General features: G+C 42.0%; 5 protein-coding genes across 9 annotated transcripts; 2 read left to right on the top strand and 3 right to left on the bottom strand.

Annotated features, from left to right (window-relative positions):
* Positions 1-124: 124 nt before the first annotated feature.
* LOC115759401 lies at positions 125-10,278 on the bottom strand. 4 transcript variants are annotated; one of them, XM_030700287.1, is made up of 13 exons: positions 10,191-10,278; positions 8,961-9,263; positions 8,689-8,896; positions 7,953-8,024; positions 6,429-6,750; positions 5,126-6,335; positions 4,705-5,064; positions 4,186-4,643; positions 3,991-4,089; positions 3,609-3,919; positions 3,256-3,538; positions 3,029-3,193; positions 125-2,970 (listed from the first exon to the last, which is right to left on the bottom strand). In XM_030700287.1, the coding sequence occupies exons 2-13, from the start codon at positions 9,163-9,165 to the stop codon at positions 2,764-2,766; spliced, it is 3,900 nt and encodes a 1,299-aa protein (XP_030556147.1). In that variant the 5' UTR covers positions 9,166-9,263; positions 10,191-10,278; the 3' UTR covers positions 125-2,763. The 4 variants fall into 4 exon arrangements, with proteins under 4 accessions (XP_030556147.1, XP_030556149.1, XP_030556148.1 ...); XM_030700289.1 differs by lacking the exon at positions 10,191-10,278 and adding an exon at positions 9,906-9,921; XM_030700288.1 differs by lacking the exon at positions 10,191-10,278 and adding an exon at positions 9,555-9,720.
* An 86-nt stretch (positions 10,279-10,364) lies between these two features.
* On the top strand, positions 10,365-11,387 carry LOC115759404. 2 transcript variants are annotated; one of them, XM_030700293.1, is made up of 2 exons: positions 10,365-10,705; positions 10,770-11,387. In XM_030700293.1, exons 1-2 carry the CDS (start codon positions 10,459-10,461, stop codon positions 11,366-11,368), a joined length of 846 nt encoding a protein of 281 aa, XP_030556153.1. In that variant the 5' UTR covers positions 10,365-10,458; the 3' UTR covers positions 11,369-11,387. The 2 variants fall into 2 exon arrangements, with proteins under 2 accessions (XP_030556153.1, XP_030556152.1); XM_030700292.1 differs by having other exon boundaries at positions 10,367-10,711; positions 10,770-11,385.
* LOC115759403 (nuclear pore complex protein Nup93-1) lies at positions 11,387-14,113 on the bottom strand. The gene is made up of 4 exons (XM_030700291.1): positions 13,847-14,113; positions 13,594-13,777; positions 12,144-13,531; positions 11,387-12,077 (listed from the first exon to the last, which is right to left on the bottom strand). Exons 1-4 carry the CDS (start codon positions 14,002-14,004, stop codon positions 11,411-11,413), a joined length of 2,397 nt encoding a protein of 798 aa, XP_030556151.1. The 5' UTR covers positions 14,005-14,113; the 3' UTR covers positions 11,387-11,410.
* Positions 14,114-14,660: 547 nt separating this feature from the next.
* Positions 14,661-16,385, bottom strand: LOC115759412 (GTP-binding protein Rheb homolog). Its single transcript, XM_030700302.1, has 5 exons — positions 16,088-16,385; positions 15,752-15,823; positions 15,346-15,553; positions 15,144-15,273; positions 14,661-15,081 (listed from the first exon to the last, which is right to left on the bottom strand). Exons 1-5 carry the CDS (start codon positions 16,134-16,136, stop codon positions 14,992-14,994), a joined length of 549 nt encoding a protein of 182 aa, XP_030556162.1. The 5' UTR covers positions 16,137-16,385; the 3' UTR covers positions 14,661-14,991.
* Positions 16,386-16,698: 313 nt separating this feature from the next.
* LOC115759410 (RNA-binding protein 42) lies at positions 16,699-17,838 on the top strand. Its single transcript, XM_030700301.1, has one exon. The coding sequence runs from the start codon at positions 16,790-16,792 to the stop codon at positions 17,696-17,698; it is 909 nt and encodes a 302-aa protein (XP_030556161.1). The 5' UTR covers positions 16,699-16,789; the 3' UTR covers positions 17,699-17,838.
* Positions 17,839-17,885: the final 47 nt, after the last annotated feature.

The raw sequence follows: 17,885 nt of genomic DNA, 5'->3' as shown, positions 1-17,885 counted from the left end.
ACTATTTAAAGCATCAACAGGGAAATCTATAAAATAAAAAACTTATTTATACAGTTGGGTATCATCGAAATTTAAGGGTCTGTCAATTGACTCACAATAAAAACACATGCAATTTTATTTTTTATCCAACATTTTTTATTACATATTAATTACACTACGGTTCATTTTCATAAAATTGTTCAATGCGCTCTTGAGATTATCGTTCTTGCTTTAATCTGTATGTTTAAAGTTTAATAACTAGATATTTATGTATGTCGGGTATGTTTGTATGCATGTATGTAAAGATTTCATTCGATTTACTCTAGCTTAAAAACATAATTAGGGTTCGTTTGTTCAATTTTTGCTTCTACTGAAAATAGCATTTGTATAAATTATTTATCAGAATAAGCTTTAACTGAAGCATGAGCAAACATATAATTTCATTCTTGCAATAGATGTGGAACAAATTTAGAGAATGTAACAAAATTATTTCGCCAATCTTAACGTAATATTGGAAGCTGCCGAAGTTATGATTGTGTAAAGTGAAGGTACTTTGAATTAATACTTTAAGTTGTGTGGCAATTAACGTAATTATAAAATAGAAAGGTTGGTAGTAAATACTTGGAGGGCATAGGTATACGTTAGGGGAAGGAGTGGAATTACATTTATTGCAACTTTTCTTATTGTTAGCATTTATGCTTTGTATTAACTTGGTATATGTATAAATGTGAAAAGTTTATCAATTACAATTTACTGCCTTTTGTTTAATGCTGCTTTTGTACGATAATTTGTTAATTGTTATTACTATCATTTATAAATCGTATTAGTGTTTGGAAGAGAAGAGAGCAGAAATAGTAGTTGTAAAAACAAAGGGGCATATACCTAGAAGTATACGTTTAGTAATAGTACTATGTATGTATTAGTTTATATAAATTAGTTGTCATACCATAATTAATATTAATTAACAATATTTGTTCTTCTCATAGTACAATTCGTGGCATTTACAATATTGTTATTTTTGATTACTAAAATTAAGTTTATCTTTTGTTAGGTACAAAGAAAATCTCATGGCCATTGCACAGTGTGTGCCAGAATTGTTTTCCATCGGTTAAAATGCTGTAAAACAGCCTTGAAACGTCCTCAAAAATGTATCTTTATCGGCTCGACTGCTACTATGACATATCCTCCAACAAGGACTCAACTGATCGAAATTCTAACTAATAATCTTCAGTTTATGGCTTTAGGTGTACTTCGATGTAGTTTGTAGATTGTGTGTTTGTGGTGTTAAAGAACTCAAGAGTAGGTAGGCATTGAAATTGCATAAACGTGGCGCTCAGTATACCCCGGTTTGGAATCTCTTGCTGTGTGATTTATTTACTGATTGATTACGACAAAGATAAAATGGACATTCAATCGTACAAGGCAATAAGAACACTTTAATCTTGTTGAAAACAACTTGCGCTTATTTCTACAGTCCATTAATATCAACCTGAAGGGGCGCTGACTCTGCTTGAGTTTCCTATCTGATATATATTTATTCAGTTGCAATTGTTACACTTGTTGATGTTGACATATGTATTTGTTAAAAATATATACACATATGTGAAAAACGTTCCACCGTTGTGAACAATAAAAATGTTGTGTACTGGAAACACGATCCAGCTATTAGAATACCTATCTACCCTATAAAGAGTTGATATACATTTATCTTTCTTTGAATCACATTAGATTGTGTCTTCGTAGACGTTAGCTACCTTCGCTAAGGCTTGTGTCTAATGTTTATATATTGCTTTATATTGTAAAGTCGTTGCTTACTCATGTTTTACAAAAATGTATCTTTGAAACCATTAACTGATATTTAAAATGTTAGACTGATCTGATACTTGAAAATATTCGAGAAAACTATCTTAAATAAATTGACCAAAAGGTGACACAAATCAAGCACAAAGCCGGCATGACACTAAAGAACAATTTATCAATATTGAAGTTGTAAAACAATGATAGTATTTGAACTGAGAAATATCGAGATACAAAATATTTAGTTGCTACGATAAATGCATTCTAAAAAATGCTAAATAAAGCTTTAAACATAAAAGCCGATGGAATTTACTTATGGACCACAGTGTGTTGTTAGTTAATTTGTTATTGTTCGAATGAAAACAAAAATTAAAAAACTAGTACTGGTCTAAAATCGTCACCGAAGCCGTGTTGAGGCGTTTGCTTTTAGTATTCTTAACTAATTAGTTGCATAAGAAAAATTTGAGTTAAATTGCTGCATAAAACTTGCTTGCGACTAGAATTAAGTTGGTTTGCTTTTTAGATTGTTCTGTGAATGCATTGTATATATGTTTATGTATATTTATATGTATATGTATATATGCATGTATAAGTTTGTATACTAACAACTCATTTATGTGTATATATCATATATATATGTAAATATAGATATATGTATATGGATAGATTTGTTCATATTACACTTTACCTAGCATGGCTGCTTTAGCTGCTGAGCGACAGCAATCAGACATATTCTGCCTTTCATAGCCTTTGTTATTAATCAAATTTAAATAAAGCTATTAATTCGCGAAATGTTACTTGTTATGCGTGCGATATACAAAAGCATAACTGGATAATGCGAATAATTTGAAAGTGTTTTTTAGAAGAAATGCAGCTAAGAAGCCCACGCGTTTATACATAATCGTAATTGTATCTCTAGTCTGTATATAAAGGTAAATATATATATTTGTATATATACTATTGTGTGCCCAAACCAGTGTAAACCTGTTAGACTGTGGTGCCATATGCGTTGTTAAAAACAGCACGCGAGCTATCCGTATCCAGCGATATGTCCTCGGGACTGGCCAAGTCGACGCGCACGTTGGAGTTAGTGCGTCGGCGCGCCGTTTGCGCGGCACCCCAATTGCTAAGGGTCCAGTGAAAACCGGATGCGCTGGGTGCTGGTTCTGCGTCGACTTTGACCTGCGTGCAAACCTAAATCGAGCATGGAAATGTTAGAAATTCAAAAGTAGAATTGTTTGAACCAACGCACCTCACGATTTCCACATGGTAAAGTTTCCGTGCCGTTGCCCAAGGCAGAGCCAGACACAGAGCCGGAGCCAGAGTCACGGGTGCTGCCAATGCTACTGCTGCTGGCCAACGAATCGTTGCTAGACTCCATGACGGCTCCATGATAGCGCGCCACCGAATGCACAGCCTGACTCAAATATGGAATTTTAATACAAAATATACATTTAGTTGAATTGAAAGCGCACACACCATAGCTTCGCCGCTCTGGCAGTCTTCGATAGACTTGAGTATCTCCCAGACCAGCTCTGAGTCCAGCGGAATGGGCTGTTCCGTATCGCGATTGTAAATGGCAATGGCAATGTGCACGGGATGTGGAACCGGCAGCGGTATCAGCAGTTTCTCAGTGACGCTTCGTTCCACGCACTTCTGTTTCCATGGTCGCCAGGGCTTTTGGGCATCATGCGTGGCTTTTGGTATATGTTGAGCACGATGGGCGCGCACTCTTGGCGTCGTTAGGCCCACGGACATGTCGCTACAACAATCAAAAGTTAATAACTAATAGATTGAATCTCATGTGTTGGAAATGCATGCAAATGTCTTACCGCTTCTCGGGCTTACGAAAAGTCAACGTGATGCGTGAGCGCGGATTGAATGCGGTCACTTCCAGGAATGGTAAATGCACCTGGACATTGCCGCGTGGCGCATACACATTGCCCAACAAATCCAGTCCCTTGGAACCGATCACATCGTTGGCGTTCTTTACCATCTCCGTGTAGCGCATTAGATCTAGCGAGGCATGTGGTTCTAGTTTAAAATGCGTATCATTTTCAGTCAATGGCGTTAGAAAATCTAAACTAAATATCTCGGTATATATGAGACCCGCGAGACCCGGCCAATCGTTGACCGAGAGACCCTGCAAAGCGAACACAGAGAGATTATAGATTATAGATTGATTCTTCTAGTTATTCAGCAGTTCTTTTTTACCTTATTATCCCAAAATTCTTCTTCGCTTATGGACAGTCTACCGATGACATGAGACGGATAGTATTTCTCAAGTAAATGGGCGGCCAGTTGTATTGCAATCTGTAAAGAGCAAAGTAGATAAGCTTTAATATGTTTCAGATCCGTCATACTGCTTGATCAAGATAGCTCTAAAGCGGACAGGCTGTTTGATTATACCTTTAATTCTTTGGTGTTCAGCTTGATACGCGATTTAACCTGCGTAGTTAGGCTCGTTTGTAGCTCCCTTCGGCGCTTCTCGAGTTTTTCGTGTAGTGAGCTCATCAAATCCTGGGCCTCGCGATCGAGTGCTAAATATGGACCCGTTTTCGACAACTGGGCGGAGAAGGGTCCGAAACAGGCTTCGACAAATTGCAGGAAATCTTGCTGTGGCTGCAATACCACACGCTCAGTGGCATGCTGATAGGCCTGCAGCTCGTCCAGTTCCATTTTAGCCTCTAGTGCTGCCAAAGCCTGCTCCGGCCGTATAATGAAATAATAGTCCAAAGCCAAGCCCGGACCAGCAATGCGTTTGACGGCAATGCTATCCGAGGCAGGCACCCGTCCGCATTTCTTGATGAACAAATGAAACGTTACCGAATCCCAAAGCAGACGCAGTGTGTATCGAACGACGCCAACTAAAGAATTATAAACAATTAGCTGTCTTCTCTAAAAACGCACATAAATTCACACATTTACCTATCAGCACAAGACCTGCCGCCAGGGGGCAAAGCAGCGTGGCAACCAAAATTGCCGCCAGCGGTTGCAGTAAGCCCTGAATAAGAAAATTCCATATAAGCGCCTCCAGCAGAATACAGTAACGATTTCGAGTGTTGTCCGGGGCGTCCAAATCATAGACGAGTATCATGTAGATGTGCAACAGGAGAACAAACACTGGAATCCAAAGCGGTGCGCTCAATGCCAGCCCAATGCTGAGGAAACATGTCGCCAAGCATATCAGTGGGAATGCAAACAGAATGACAATGGTGCCCAGAAAGCCTTTGACAAAGTAATTCCAAGTTCGATTCAAATTGCGTGTCAAGCCTTTACCAATGAAGCCTACAAGAATATTGATAAAGATTACAGATTGTTCTAAGAACCAAGTATAGTGGCCTCTCACCTGTGTCTGGTTCCGTTTCGAAGTGAGTGCGTGATTTTGATATGTGTCGCCAGAGCTCAATAAGCCGTGAGGCTAACGTCTGTGTGATGCTGGTCTTGCGTGGGAAAAGCGTGCCATTGATTTGAGACAATTCCAGGTCGGGCATGAACGGCTTGATGCAGAACAGGGCGCGCAGCCCGAGCGGGCTGCACCAGGGAACGAGAATGCCGAGGAGGAACATCATGTTCCAAGTCCAGCACCAGGTCCGCTGCAGCAGATTCAACAGACGCCAGAAGGGCCAGCGCGTACTGGTGGTGCGTATCATTTCCTTTTCAACCAAAAATACCGGCTGACTGGGATCCGAGCGTGGAGTGACTATCGAAGTGGCCTGCTGGCTTATGACCGTGGGGATCACATCCGATTGCCCTTGAAAATTGCGTCGTATAATCCAAGACTGTGGCGACCAGATACGACAAGCCCATTGGAAGCTGCGTGTTGGCGTCTTAGCATTCTTCAACTCCTTGAGCAGCACTGGCTCGCGCTCCTTCATGAATGCCAGATCGCGCGACAGGAAGTAGGCGGTCTGATGCAGATTGTGCTGGCTGCACATCTTGAGGGCCTCCTCGTGCGCCGACCAGGCGCACTTGTACAGCTTGTGCTGCTCGGCATGGCGCAGCTTGGAGCGTAGCCAGGGCGCCACGCGGGACAGCACAGAGTGATCGTTGGCCAGGCACTTCTGGTGGTCCTCACGCGTTCGCTTAATGTCCTGCTGCACCTTGTCGACGGCCTTGTACATGATGACCACCGACTGGGCTTGCTCCACCAACAGCTGCGACACACCGTTACCTAGTTCCGCGAGCTTGGCATTGGACATGATGGAGCTATAGACACGCTGCAAATACTCCTTCATGACAGCCTCATTGACCTCCTCCTCAATTTCCTTGTCGGTCAGTTTCTTGGCGCGTAGCTCTGCAATCAGACGCTCACGAAAATGCAGAAACCAGCCGCGTGTCTCGCGCTCCAGTATGCCCACCAGCACGGGCAGTGCCTTGCGCATTATGTCCCGACAGAACAGACGCAGATCGATCTCCTGGCCCTTGGGCGTCAAGAACAGATATGGCACCGGCTGAGACACCTCACAGCTGTTAAAATCAAACTTCTCCATGGTGGCTCGACGCAGCATTTTGCGCACATAGGAGCACAGGCCATCCAGACAATCCTCGAACTCCGGCTGCAAGGCAAGTTAAAAGATTCCGATTAAACCGACATCCAGTCAAAAAAGGTTTGCAGAGTGTTGCTCAATGTCATTGTTTTTCACACTTACCCGACACACCAGCTCAGCTATAAGAAAGCGACAACGTTCCTCCTTGATCTTGTAGTCCAGATTGTGTGCCAACAAAGCGGGCACACCGATAAACATGTCCACCAGCCGGATTAGCGCTTCCAGCAGTGCGTGCGCTGCATGCACCACTGAAAAGAAGTGCGAGAAGATGCGAGCTCGGGCCGTGACGACCACAAAGCGCGCTGCCAAGGCCAAGTCGCTCAAGAAGGAGTCGTGGGCGCGCAGCGTGCCCTTTTGCAGCAGCTGGGACAGGCGCCACTTGTGCACCTGACCAGTAAAATGCAAGCTCGGAACGTCGAATTCACTGTGAATGCAAATGCAAAAGTCTTAGCTAGATGGCATATGGAAATATATGTATGGCGACTAATAATGTAAGGCAACATAAAACACACATATGTACACATATATTGAGACGAGGACGAGACACAACTTAATGACAAATTATAGGCATGCTCAAGCGTGGGCCAGATTCTTTAGAGTATTCTTCCGCATCCGTGTGAATTATGCTAGTATTTAATTAATTACATTTGAAATGTCTGTGTGTGCAAGTGAAATGACTGTTTTTTTTTTTTTGTATTTTTTTGTATATTTTGGATGGTGCCCAAAGCTGCAAACTCAAAAATATTGTAGAAACCGGGGTTTTGGTTAAATCCTTAGTCTCAAATTTTTTATACATTTTAATTTACAATTTATCTTTAATTGCTGAACAAAATTTTCTCCAAAAAAATATGGTTAAATATGGAATTAACTATTCATAATTCATAAATTACAATATTTTCTAATTCAAAACGGATTTGCAGCCTTGGCATTGCCTAACTAAAAAATAGTTTAAGCCAACAAGGAATTACAACCCATTTAATACTGTAAATTAAGTACAAAGGAATGTGTAAAATAAAGATAAATATAAATCAATATTTATTTCAACCAGGCGGTTTATTTGTAAACTCTATTTTATAGATTGCAAATGAAATCATATTATTGAAACTTTGACAACTCTGTCAAAATGATTCGATCTTCAAAAAAGCCAGTAAACTTTCTATATACTCTTCAAATGGATAACTCAAAATGTTTTTAAGAAACTCTTGCGCCAGCAAACACACAAGTTATGTTTTAAAAAACCTAGAAAAAAAGCAAATCAAACTTTTAACACTAGAGGCAACATTTTCATAAGAACTGACAAAACGTTTTTTTTTTTTACTGTATTTTTTTCGTGTTGGCATTCGTTTTTTTGAATTTTCGATTCGATTCGATTCGACGGCATGCATAAATTTGGCGTAGCGTAAATTATGAATGTGTACTTAAAAACACAGAATAGAAATTACCACGCATAATTTATGCATGTTAGGATAAAGAAAAATGAAAACTTTATATGTATGCGTGTATATATATGTATGTACAATCGGTATAAAATAAGGAACACTGACTAAACAATTTGATATGCAATATGGCAAACACGCAAAACATTTATTTTGATTTTATTTAGTTCGTTGCTTATTGTTTATTTACCCATTTTTACGTATTGTTTCCAATTGTTCCAAAGTTAATTTCTTCGGCTTTCCATATTTATCCTTTTGCAAGCTTTACAGGAATATTTCACATACAAACATTTTGTTTACGTTAATTGTAACTGTATGCAGTTACGTACACACATATTTGCGCATTTTGTCGTTATGTTAATGTTGTAACGTTGTATGAAATATATTTCAAAAAAAAATGTTGCATGCAAATAACGTTAAACGAAACTAAACAAAAAACAACAATTTACTCGTTTACCCTTAAGACTGTGGAACATGCTTTTATTTTGATTGTTGCTTTTGCTTTTTTTGTTAACAGCTGCGTGAGCGTGCGCAAAGTGTCAAATGATTTTTGCTGTTGTTTGGGCGAAGCGTTTGCATAAAACAAGTAGTGTAGTATGTAGAACAGCTGCGCACAGTGGTGCAACGGTGCTGCTAAGCATAGCAGCGGCATGTTAATGTTAGCTACATACATATGTACATATGTAAGTACAACGGCTTGCAGTCGGCAGTGCTAAGTTCGTTTATTTGAATGTTATCGATTCATGGCTTAGTGTTTATCTTCAGCGAAAAGCACGCGCCGACAGCTGCGCTCGTGCGCATGCTACTTTTTAAAACTGTGAATATTTGCTGCTCGCCTGCATCATCATCATTATCATTAACTTCCTTGCCAGACAGCAGGCTTCGAATTTTTGTGTGCGCATGCATGCATACGACCCCAGACTCACCCAGTTTCGCGCAAACTTTTCAATTGTGCATTTGTTAGGCGACGCGGCTCGCCGCTGCCATCGGAGGCAACCGCATCCAATTCATCAAACGGCGGCGCTATAAATAGGTCACTCTGATTAATAGGACGCTTTTTGCGACCGCTGACACTATTTGTCGCATTACTGGCCGTTACATTAAGCGTGCTAGTCGCCAGTGGCTGGGGCAGAACTGTAAAAGTCCACAAAACTTAATCAACACTTATTTCACCACATTTGCAGTGCTGGGCACTTACCAATGGGAAAACTCTTCCAGTGATATAGAAACTGTTCGGCCACGCACTTAATCTGCTGAACCAGCTGTTCCACCTCGGGCGGTGCGCCTACCAGATTGATGTTGAATTCGACGGGCTCCCGCTCCGGACCCGCCAGCGTCTGGGGGCGCAGCAACTGATGGTTGCCTGAAGCGCTGCCGCTTGCAACTGTCGGCTGCAATGACATGGTGCTTGTGTGTTCCCCCTTCCAGCAGCTGTTTACTCCATCATTGCGAACAGCCTGGTGCGATGTGTTTTTTTTTTTTTCAATATTAAAATCAAAATCTGCAAATATTTATGGAATCCGTTAATCCATGCGCCAAACACATATGCCAATTGAAATCGTTGAAATGCGCGCCTATATTAATATTAATGATCCAATTGAAAACACACAGACACGTCTGTTAGTGCATGTATGTGTGCGTGCGCGTGTAGATCGCTCACAAATGAATTTTAGAAGAAATTCCAGCAAGGCGACGAACACAATGTAAACAATTAGCTGAAGCGTGTGAGCACAGACAGTTTTTTGCGCAGGCGAATTAAGGAACTTAGTTAACACTTTAATCACCAACTAACATGACGAAGAGACACAGGTGAATGCGAACAGCCTTCCAAAACCCGACGACACTCAGCCCGCAAGTCACTTTAACTCAATTTCGCGCTTCGTTAACTCTGGCGAGACGGATTCGGACAGAGTTTGTCTGTCTGCTGGACTTTACAAAAATATACATACATATATCTGTATATATATATGTGCATATACATATGCCTGCCAATTGTGCGTTCCACGCCCAACACACAGACTAACCACCTCACCACCCCCACAGCACACAAACAACACTTGTGCTTCTTATTGCTTTTTATTACGGCACACGCACACAAGCCATTTCATATTGTCGTCGGGTTTGGGTTACAGTCGCCTTTTACCTTGTTTTATATATCAAGTTGCTATTAGCCTAGCATGTGCGTTTGTATGTAAGTAAACATATACTAAATCCAGAGCGAGAAATTGTACTACTACTACTATTCAGGTTACATTTATCGATGATTAATCGTTATCAACAGTTTTAGAGCCATTGACAAGCGGCGACAGATAAACCGAAATACACAAGAACTTCATGGTATTTGCACACTCTGCGAAACACGTTTCGTAACTAGCAGCAGCCATGGTTAGATTGTTTTGCACAACCTGGTACTATGATTGAAACTTACACTTGCTTTATTTCACAAAAAACATTTTCATTTTGCACTAACTTTACTACGCATTTTCTTAAAACCTTATTACCATTTCGAGAGGTATAAGCAAAACTATCGATAAGTGTTGCAGTGTGACTGAATCGAAGTTTTCGTAAAATACTGTTTTCTAGGTCTTAAGTACATAGATCCAGCTGACGAACAGATGTCTGTAGAGATAAAATTACAAATTGTTCAGCACTAATAAGTTGCGCGACGATTCCAAAATAGAACATAAGCATTCCTCATGTTGCCCAAACTAAAGAGAAAATGTATGGCAATAAACTGTAATGCCAGCGGCTTGCAGGATTTCACAAACCTATTTAAATTTCCAACGGATCCCAAAATGAACCAAAAGTGGAAAGAAAATCTAGGACTCACGAACGTCCGCTTCCTTTCGTCATGCCGATCATTAATATGCCGACGCCACTTCACACCAGATTGTCACGGCAAGAAAAAGTTACACCCCTGGGCAGTGCCAACACTCCATTTAGGTACCGGTGGGTACAGCAATCAGCTGAGAGCTGATGAGCCGAACTTACCTTCTCCGTTTTATAGGTAAAACTGAGGGTATACATCAACCCGTTAAGCCAAAAACAATTTGGAGGTGGCGGAAGTGTTGTGTTAGAAACTGTAAGGTGAGGCAACCAGAAACATTACACACATTTCCAACGAAACTGGAGCTACGAGCCAAATGGTTGCAAATATGCGGATTACAAGATGTGCGGAAACACTACGACATATGCCGGAGGCACTTTCGACCAAGTTTTTTACTCAGACGCAAACTCGTCGTGAACGCATATCCTGAATTGCATTTGGGTCTAGAAGATTTCGATCCACTGAAGGCGCCACAAGACTCGGACAACATTGAATTTGAAGAGGATGATATTAATGGGAACATGGACAATGACGAAGACAAACCATTAATTAACACGAACAGCAACGAGACAGTTGAGGCAGAAGAGTACGAGGATGGTGCCGGAGAAGAACAGATCTGTGACACAAACTGCAACAAGTGTGCAACGCAGGAGAATCGGTGCCGCGAGATGCAGGAAGAAATTGATGCCATGCGCAAAAAGATAGCTCAACTGGAGGAAATGCTTCACGTAAATGCGAAAGATGACGAAGAGGAGTACATATGGCTGCTGCTCAAATAAATCTAAGCCCAAACACCTTTAATTAATACCATTTTATTTTTCTTACTGCATCTGTAGCTCAAGCTGCAGCAGACGCTGGTTAGTGGGACAATACGGCATAGTAGCGGACATGTTGGCAATGGCCTTGGCGCGTTCCCGCAGCTCATTTGGCCGCTGCTGCTGTATGGAGCTGTTTGATGTTGTTTTTGGCTTCAACTGGTTGTATTCTGTGAGAGTCAGGTCCATTGCGGCCACCATAACATCGGGTATTACCTTGATGACATCGCCACTCAATTGTCTCACGTTTGCCAGGCAGCTGGCCACGTCCTCCGTGTTGTTGGGTATGATGTTGGGTATGCGCTGAAGCTGCTGTAAAGCCGCCTTGGATTTGCCTTCGTGATAATTATCAAAGAACGTGAGCAAATCTCGTAACAATGTAAAGCTGACATAGATCTTAGGTTCTATATCCGAGGAGTGGGCAGTCATGCGTGCGCTAAAACGCGGTGCTTCCAGGCTAAGGCGCGCTCGCAATGTTCCCTCTACTGGAGGCTCTTGCACCACCTGGGCCAACAATATGGATATATACTTCAGTGCCAGATTTAGATTGCCAGCAATTTCATAGAGCCGCACAGCCATCTCAAAGTTTCCGCGCGCTACCAGCTCATCGGCGACTAGCCCAGCCATGATATGCGTGTCAAAGTCTGCGCAGCTGAACTGCCCAAAGAGGCCTCTGTGGAGGAAATGAATGAATGAACAGTTCTCTAACTATCCGAACTGACTAGCTAAATGTACATACCCCGATAGTTCGTCATCGTTGACACTTCCCTTCTGTCGGTGTCCAAATATCAAATCAAATATGCTGGTGTCCAGCACGCCGCTGTCTACGACCAAGCTACAAACGCACGTTAGAAACATGTTCCGTCCCTTGGGATCATGCAGGTTACGCAGTGTGTAATAGTAGTGCAGTGCCTCGGCAGTGTCCATCGCCTCAAAGCGATGCACATAGAGACGAATGAGGCGCGCTAGATTGAGACGACGGAGCGGCGTTGGATCCGATATGTCAATTGTGAGCAGCGGTTGCGACACGCTTCGCACGCCGCCCAGCATGCTCAGCTCATGTAGACCTATAGCCATGTGGACTGCGTGCACCCGATTGGCATCCGAGCGAGCCAGGAACTCAATGGCTGCCTCGAACTGACCGGTGAGTGCTAGCGCTTGGAAGTAAAGATGCGGTTGCTGACTAGCATTAAAATACTTCTCGCCATAGGTGTCTATGATCAAGCTCTGCAGTTGGCCATAGCCAGCTGAGTCCCCGGGATGCAGCATGGCCAATCTGATCCAGATAAAGTCGTCGATTGTTTTGGCCACTTCCCCGTGCACCTCGTTAGCGTCGCAGCCAAGCAGGACGCAGTAAACAGCCTTCTTATAGGCATCAGTTGAATTGCGTATTTTGTTCGCATACTGTAGTTTCAGCTGGCTTTCTATCTTGGAGTTGACCATGCCTCCATTTCGATCTGCAATAAGCTGAGCGAATTCCTCATAGCTTGAGCCAGCTTCACGTAGGAACTCCACAGCGGTTTCAACAGCTCCGCATCGTAGACTGTAATAGATAAGCGGCCAAAGCGGCTTGCCGCCAGCTGTGTCTACCAGACCAATGGCTTGTTGTCCGCTAAAGCAGCGACTCACGTAGGCGCGCACTAATTGATAGCTGTCGGCATCGCTGGCCACGGTCACCAGTGAATTTATGTAGAACCTGTAGCGTTTCTCCAGATACAATTTGGCATTCAATACGAATTCTGGCCGCTGCTGACGGCTCTTGATGGGATCTCCCTGATGGACTTCGCTCACTTGAGTCACACAGGCAAGCAGTGTCCACATGTCCGTGAGGCGAGCATCTCCAAAAGTGCTGGTCAACTGTGCGTATTTCTGTACTAGATTTGGACGTGAACCACCCTTGAGCATGAGGGCATTGTACTGGCACAGCTCCTGGGCGTATAGTAGGCCCATCTTATCAAGGCAGGAGAGCGGATGGCATTCTGGAGCCAATATTGTCTGGTCGGGCAGCCGTTGCAAATCGATGAAATTCTGCGATGGTCCAATCAAAGCGTCCAGCAAGCGTGTTTTTTCCTCGTTCCAGCTGCTGATCAAATTAGCCCATTTTTGCTTACTAACCGAGTCACTGATCTGTGTATCATATGGTAATAAACCTGAATGTAAACCTCTATTTTGCCAAATGGATTACATACATTTTTATTGGTATCCTCTATGACAGACAATATGGCATTTTCACGTTCATTTTTGAGAAACGTGCACACATCTGTGTCCGCGCCAGCCACATCCAGGGGCTCGAAAGTTTTACCCGCGCTGAGCGTCTCCAGCTTCTGGTTCAGCTTTGGCAGATCGATGCCCTTGGATCCAAGCAATATTTGCCTATGAATAAGAGCATAGTTTACATTCACATTCACGTGCGTGTTCGTGCAGCATGAAGTTAACACTTACGCTTGTATTTCCTTGGTGCCGGTCTGGGTGACGCGTCTGTGTAGCTCCTCGGTGGCTTGTAGCACCTGTTGGAGTGTACGCTCCACGCCAGGTAGCTCGCATTCATCCTTTTCTTTTGTAAGGTTCTGTGCACGTTGGAGTAGAGTATTTAGATCCATTTTATAAATCTCTCAGCGGCAAATAAAAAACGCGGACTAACATAAACAATGGCCAGTGCTGTGAAACCGATTGTAAAATATTTTCACAATACACAGCACTGAATTTGTTGGCGCGTTATTTAAAATATGAATACAACTTGAAAAAAACTACTAAAATAATTATTTGCCATAGCCTTCAATATAGTTCCAGAGAAAGTTCAGTAATATTCCTTATACTATTATTATCAGCTGCTACGATAGAATGATTTTCCATGCAATCCATTTCAAATGCATCGTCAACAAGTGGTTTATCTGTTGTCTTTTCCAAGCTTGGTTAATTACTAACAATAATGACAAGTACGCAATCTATTAGTCTTCTTATTAAATATTACCGCCTTTTTGTGAAATCTACAAAAAGGCTGCAGTCACTAATTCCTTTTTTCCAATTTAGATGCGTAGTTTTTTCCTTTAGATTCATCAGAAGATTATAAATCTCTTACTCAGCTTGAGTTAAAAGTAGAAAAACGTCTGGTCCTGCATTTGCTCTAATTGGTCAAAACTCTCTTTAAATTGTTTGACAACAAGTAAACAGGAAACTCAACAAATGCCAGTTATTAAAAAAAAACACATTGATTTATTACTAGTAAAAATTATATTTAAATTGAAACTAAGAATAATATAAGTCGCATATTTTATTTTGCATATGAACTTTGTAACTGAATTGTTATTGTGAAAAAGTTTACTAACTTAAACCTGCTTTGTTGCTAAACAGTCACCACGAACGCTGCTAGGCAACATTAGGGATCCCTAAATATTTGATGATTAAAGTTTATGTTTTCTTTTTCTTTTCCTGTTATTACTTAAAACTATTAGTTTGTAAATTTTTCTCTTCTTGCGGACCAAGGTGCTTTTATAACAATAGATATTGAAACAATTTCGTATTGCCATTGTACGAGCCATAGCTTCAAAATGGTTAACGCTGGCTGCTGGCTGCCGGTTGCCAAGTACTTATGATAAAATACAGCTGCTCTTCTCGGGGGGATTACCATTCTCGTTTTCGATTAGCATAAGTAACTGATGAAATATATCACCGACAGACTGGAATATACGAAGTTCAATATGATTATCGAATTAATCTTATCACACGTGAACGGACTCACCTCATTTTGTTTGGCGGATGTTTCGAGAAATGCTGCCCGCCAGCATTCAGCCAGTTTCTTGCCCTCCTCCGTGGAAACCGTGCGTTCCTGATGCAAATCCGTCTTGTTTCCTACTAAGACTACAGGTACACTAAAAACGTATATAATATTGCAGATATTTTAAAATCTAGTTGAAATTTTATGCGCTTTTCAATTTTCTTACTATTTCTTGCCCATCACATCTAACAGTTTTTCGTATATAATTTTAATGACTTCAAAGGATTTTTGACTGGTTATGGAATAGACCAAAACGTATCCATGAAAGTCCATGCTATATTGCACCGGAAATATGCTATATTCATCCTGTCCCGCCGTATCGACCAGCTTAACGCCATAATCCTGCGAGTTGACGCGTGTAACCTTGGTGAATGCTGTAATTTAAGGAAAGTCAACCCGTACACACATTAATCGTTTATCAAACTGCGTTCTTTGTGGTGCACGCAGTAGGCACATGCACATGAACGTAGAATGCCATCAGCATCCTGCACAAGTGGAGCTTTCTATGACTAATCCCAATTGATATGTGAACGCTGGTTACGTTCACAAAAAACATCTGCTATATGACTTACTATTTTCGATTGTTGGATCGTAAGAGTCCACAAATTGGCCTTCAACAAACTGTATACTGAGCGAAGATTTGCCTGTAAATGCAGGTGAAACGCAATTATTATATTTACACATATACATACATACATGTACGTAGGTATTTTAAATTGTTTGCAATGTTGTTGTGTCTGTTGTCAAAATACAACGCAATTAAACTACAAGCAACAACGCACACGCACCCACAAGCCATACAACAACAACAATAACAACAATAACAACAACAACAGCAGCAGCGCAGTGCGATTAGTCAGACTGGTGCTGGTACTGGAGCTGGAATGGATGGAGTCCAATAGACTTACCGACTGAGCGGTAGCCCATCATGGCTATATTGCGTTCCTTTGGTGGCATTATGTAGCCCAATTAATTATTTCAACTTTGTAAAATTGTTTTTGCCCTTTATAGGGTGTATATTTGTGTGTCCGTGCGTCTGTGTGCGCCTTTTATTCGATTTATTCAGGCTATTTGCTTGCTCCAGATACTTGTTGCTATCACAGTTGTAAGCTTGCTGCAGCGTAGTTTCAATTTTTTATTGTTTAATTCAATTATGTATTATTTCACAGAAAACATTCTGACTTCACACTAACTACGCTTTTTTCTTAAATGTGGGCACCCTAAAACTGTGACATTTGCTGCACTGTTGTTAACAGCGCGTACAATTTGTTCCTAAAAAAAACTGTAATTTTCAATTTTCCGTTTTGCAAGTTAGCTAAGCCCGTTGGGTGAGATGTGCTCAAAGTAATGGGTAAAATATTATGACTTTGTAACGGAAGTGTTTGACTAAGAAAAGAACCAATCTTTTTATAAGAGCCTCGAAACATGGTTAGTGGTACTTTTGAAAAAGTACTAAAAATTCCTGTTCATGTTTGTAATCGAAATCGGCCGAACTCACATCTCTAATGGTCACTAAAAACATCTGTTTTCTGAAGCATTACTGATTGAAAATTTATATCTAGTTTTGAATTTTTATTGTTGACCTCTCAACAATAGCGTACGCCTTTGAAATGGGCACAAAACGTCGCAATATCGAAGATGAGCTCTCGCGCTTCGAAGCGGAGATCTCTAAGCCGCCAGCGCGAAACCTTTTTGTACCAAATCAAGTACGCCCGATCATCGCGGCGAATACGTATAACAACGTGCAGCAGAAATTGCAGCAGCATCAGCCTCGGATGGCGGTGCCACCGCCTCCAATACCACCACCGCCAACATTTATGTCGACATTCGTACCGACAGGCAGCGGCTCATCTACTTCGCCATCCAAACCCATGTCCGCCACCCCGGTCGTGCTAAGCAGTGCGCCGAAGCTCTATCAGTGTCGTCAGTCGGTGCATGTGCCGACGGTGGCCACGGCTCCGGCAATTGACATCAACATCAATTCCATACAGTTTGATGTTACGCAGAAACTCAAAAAGCTTAAGGCTGAAAAATCGGGACCAAATCCGATTGCAGAAGAAGCTATCAAAGCAGCGCGCGCTTCATCGGCGCTGCAATCATTTCAGACCACAGAGCGCAAGAAGAAGGATCGGAAGACTGTGCGTATTGCCGGTGGCACTGTGTGGGAAGATGCCTCATTGGCGGATTGGCCGGATGATGATTTTCGTATCTTTTGTGGCGACCTCGGAAATGATGTCAACGACGAGGTGCTGACGCGCACCTTCAACAAGTTCCCATCCTTCCAGAGGGCACGCGTTATTCGCGACAAACGAACCGGCAAAAGCAAAGGATTCGGCTTTGTCAGCTTCCGCGAACCGGCTGACTTCATACGTGCCATGAAGGAGATGGACGGTCGCTATGTGGGCAGTCGGCCCATTAAGCTGCGCAAGAGTACATGGCGACAGCGCAGTCTGGACGTGGTCAAGAAAAAGGAACGCGAGAAGCAAGTGCTCCTTCAGGCTTTTAACTCCATGAGTTGAAAACACGGCCCGCACTTATTCGACACAACAAACAATTTTAGGCTAGTTTTGGTCGCATTTTGATGTAGCAAATTTGTATTTCGAATGTCTGGATGTGGCTGCTGCAGAATAAGCGTAAATTAAAACAAATGTTAAAATACATTTTTTAGCAAAAGCAAAAACTAATGTAATTATTTATCGGGGACTT

This window comes from Drosophila novamexicana, unplaced genomic scaffold (assembly GCF_003285875.2).
Source record: "Drosophila novamexicana strain 15010-1031.04,08,12 unplaced genomic scaffold, DnovRS2.1 tig00000308-arrow-arrow-pilon, whole genome shotgun sequence".
Taxonomy (NCBI): Eukaryota; Metazoa; Arthropoda; class Insecta; order Diptera; family Drosophilidae; genus Drosophila; species Drosophila novamexicana.
The sequence above is the reverse complement of the archived record's forward strand: the minus strand, read 5'-3'. Positions and strand labels throughout refer to the sequence as shown.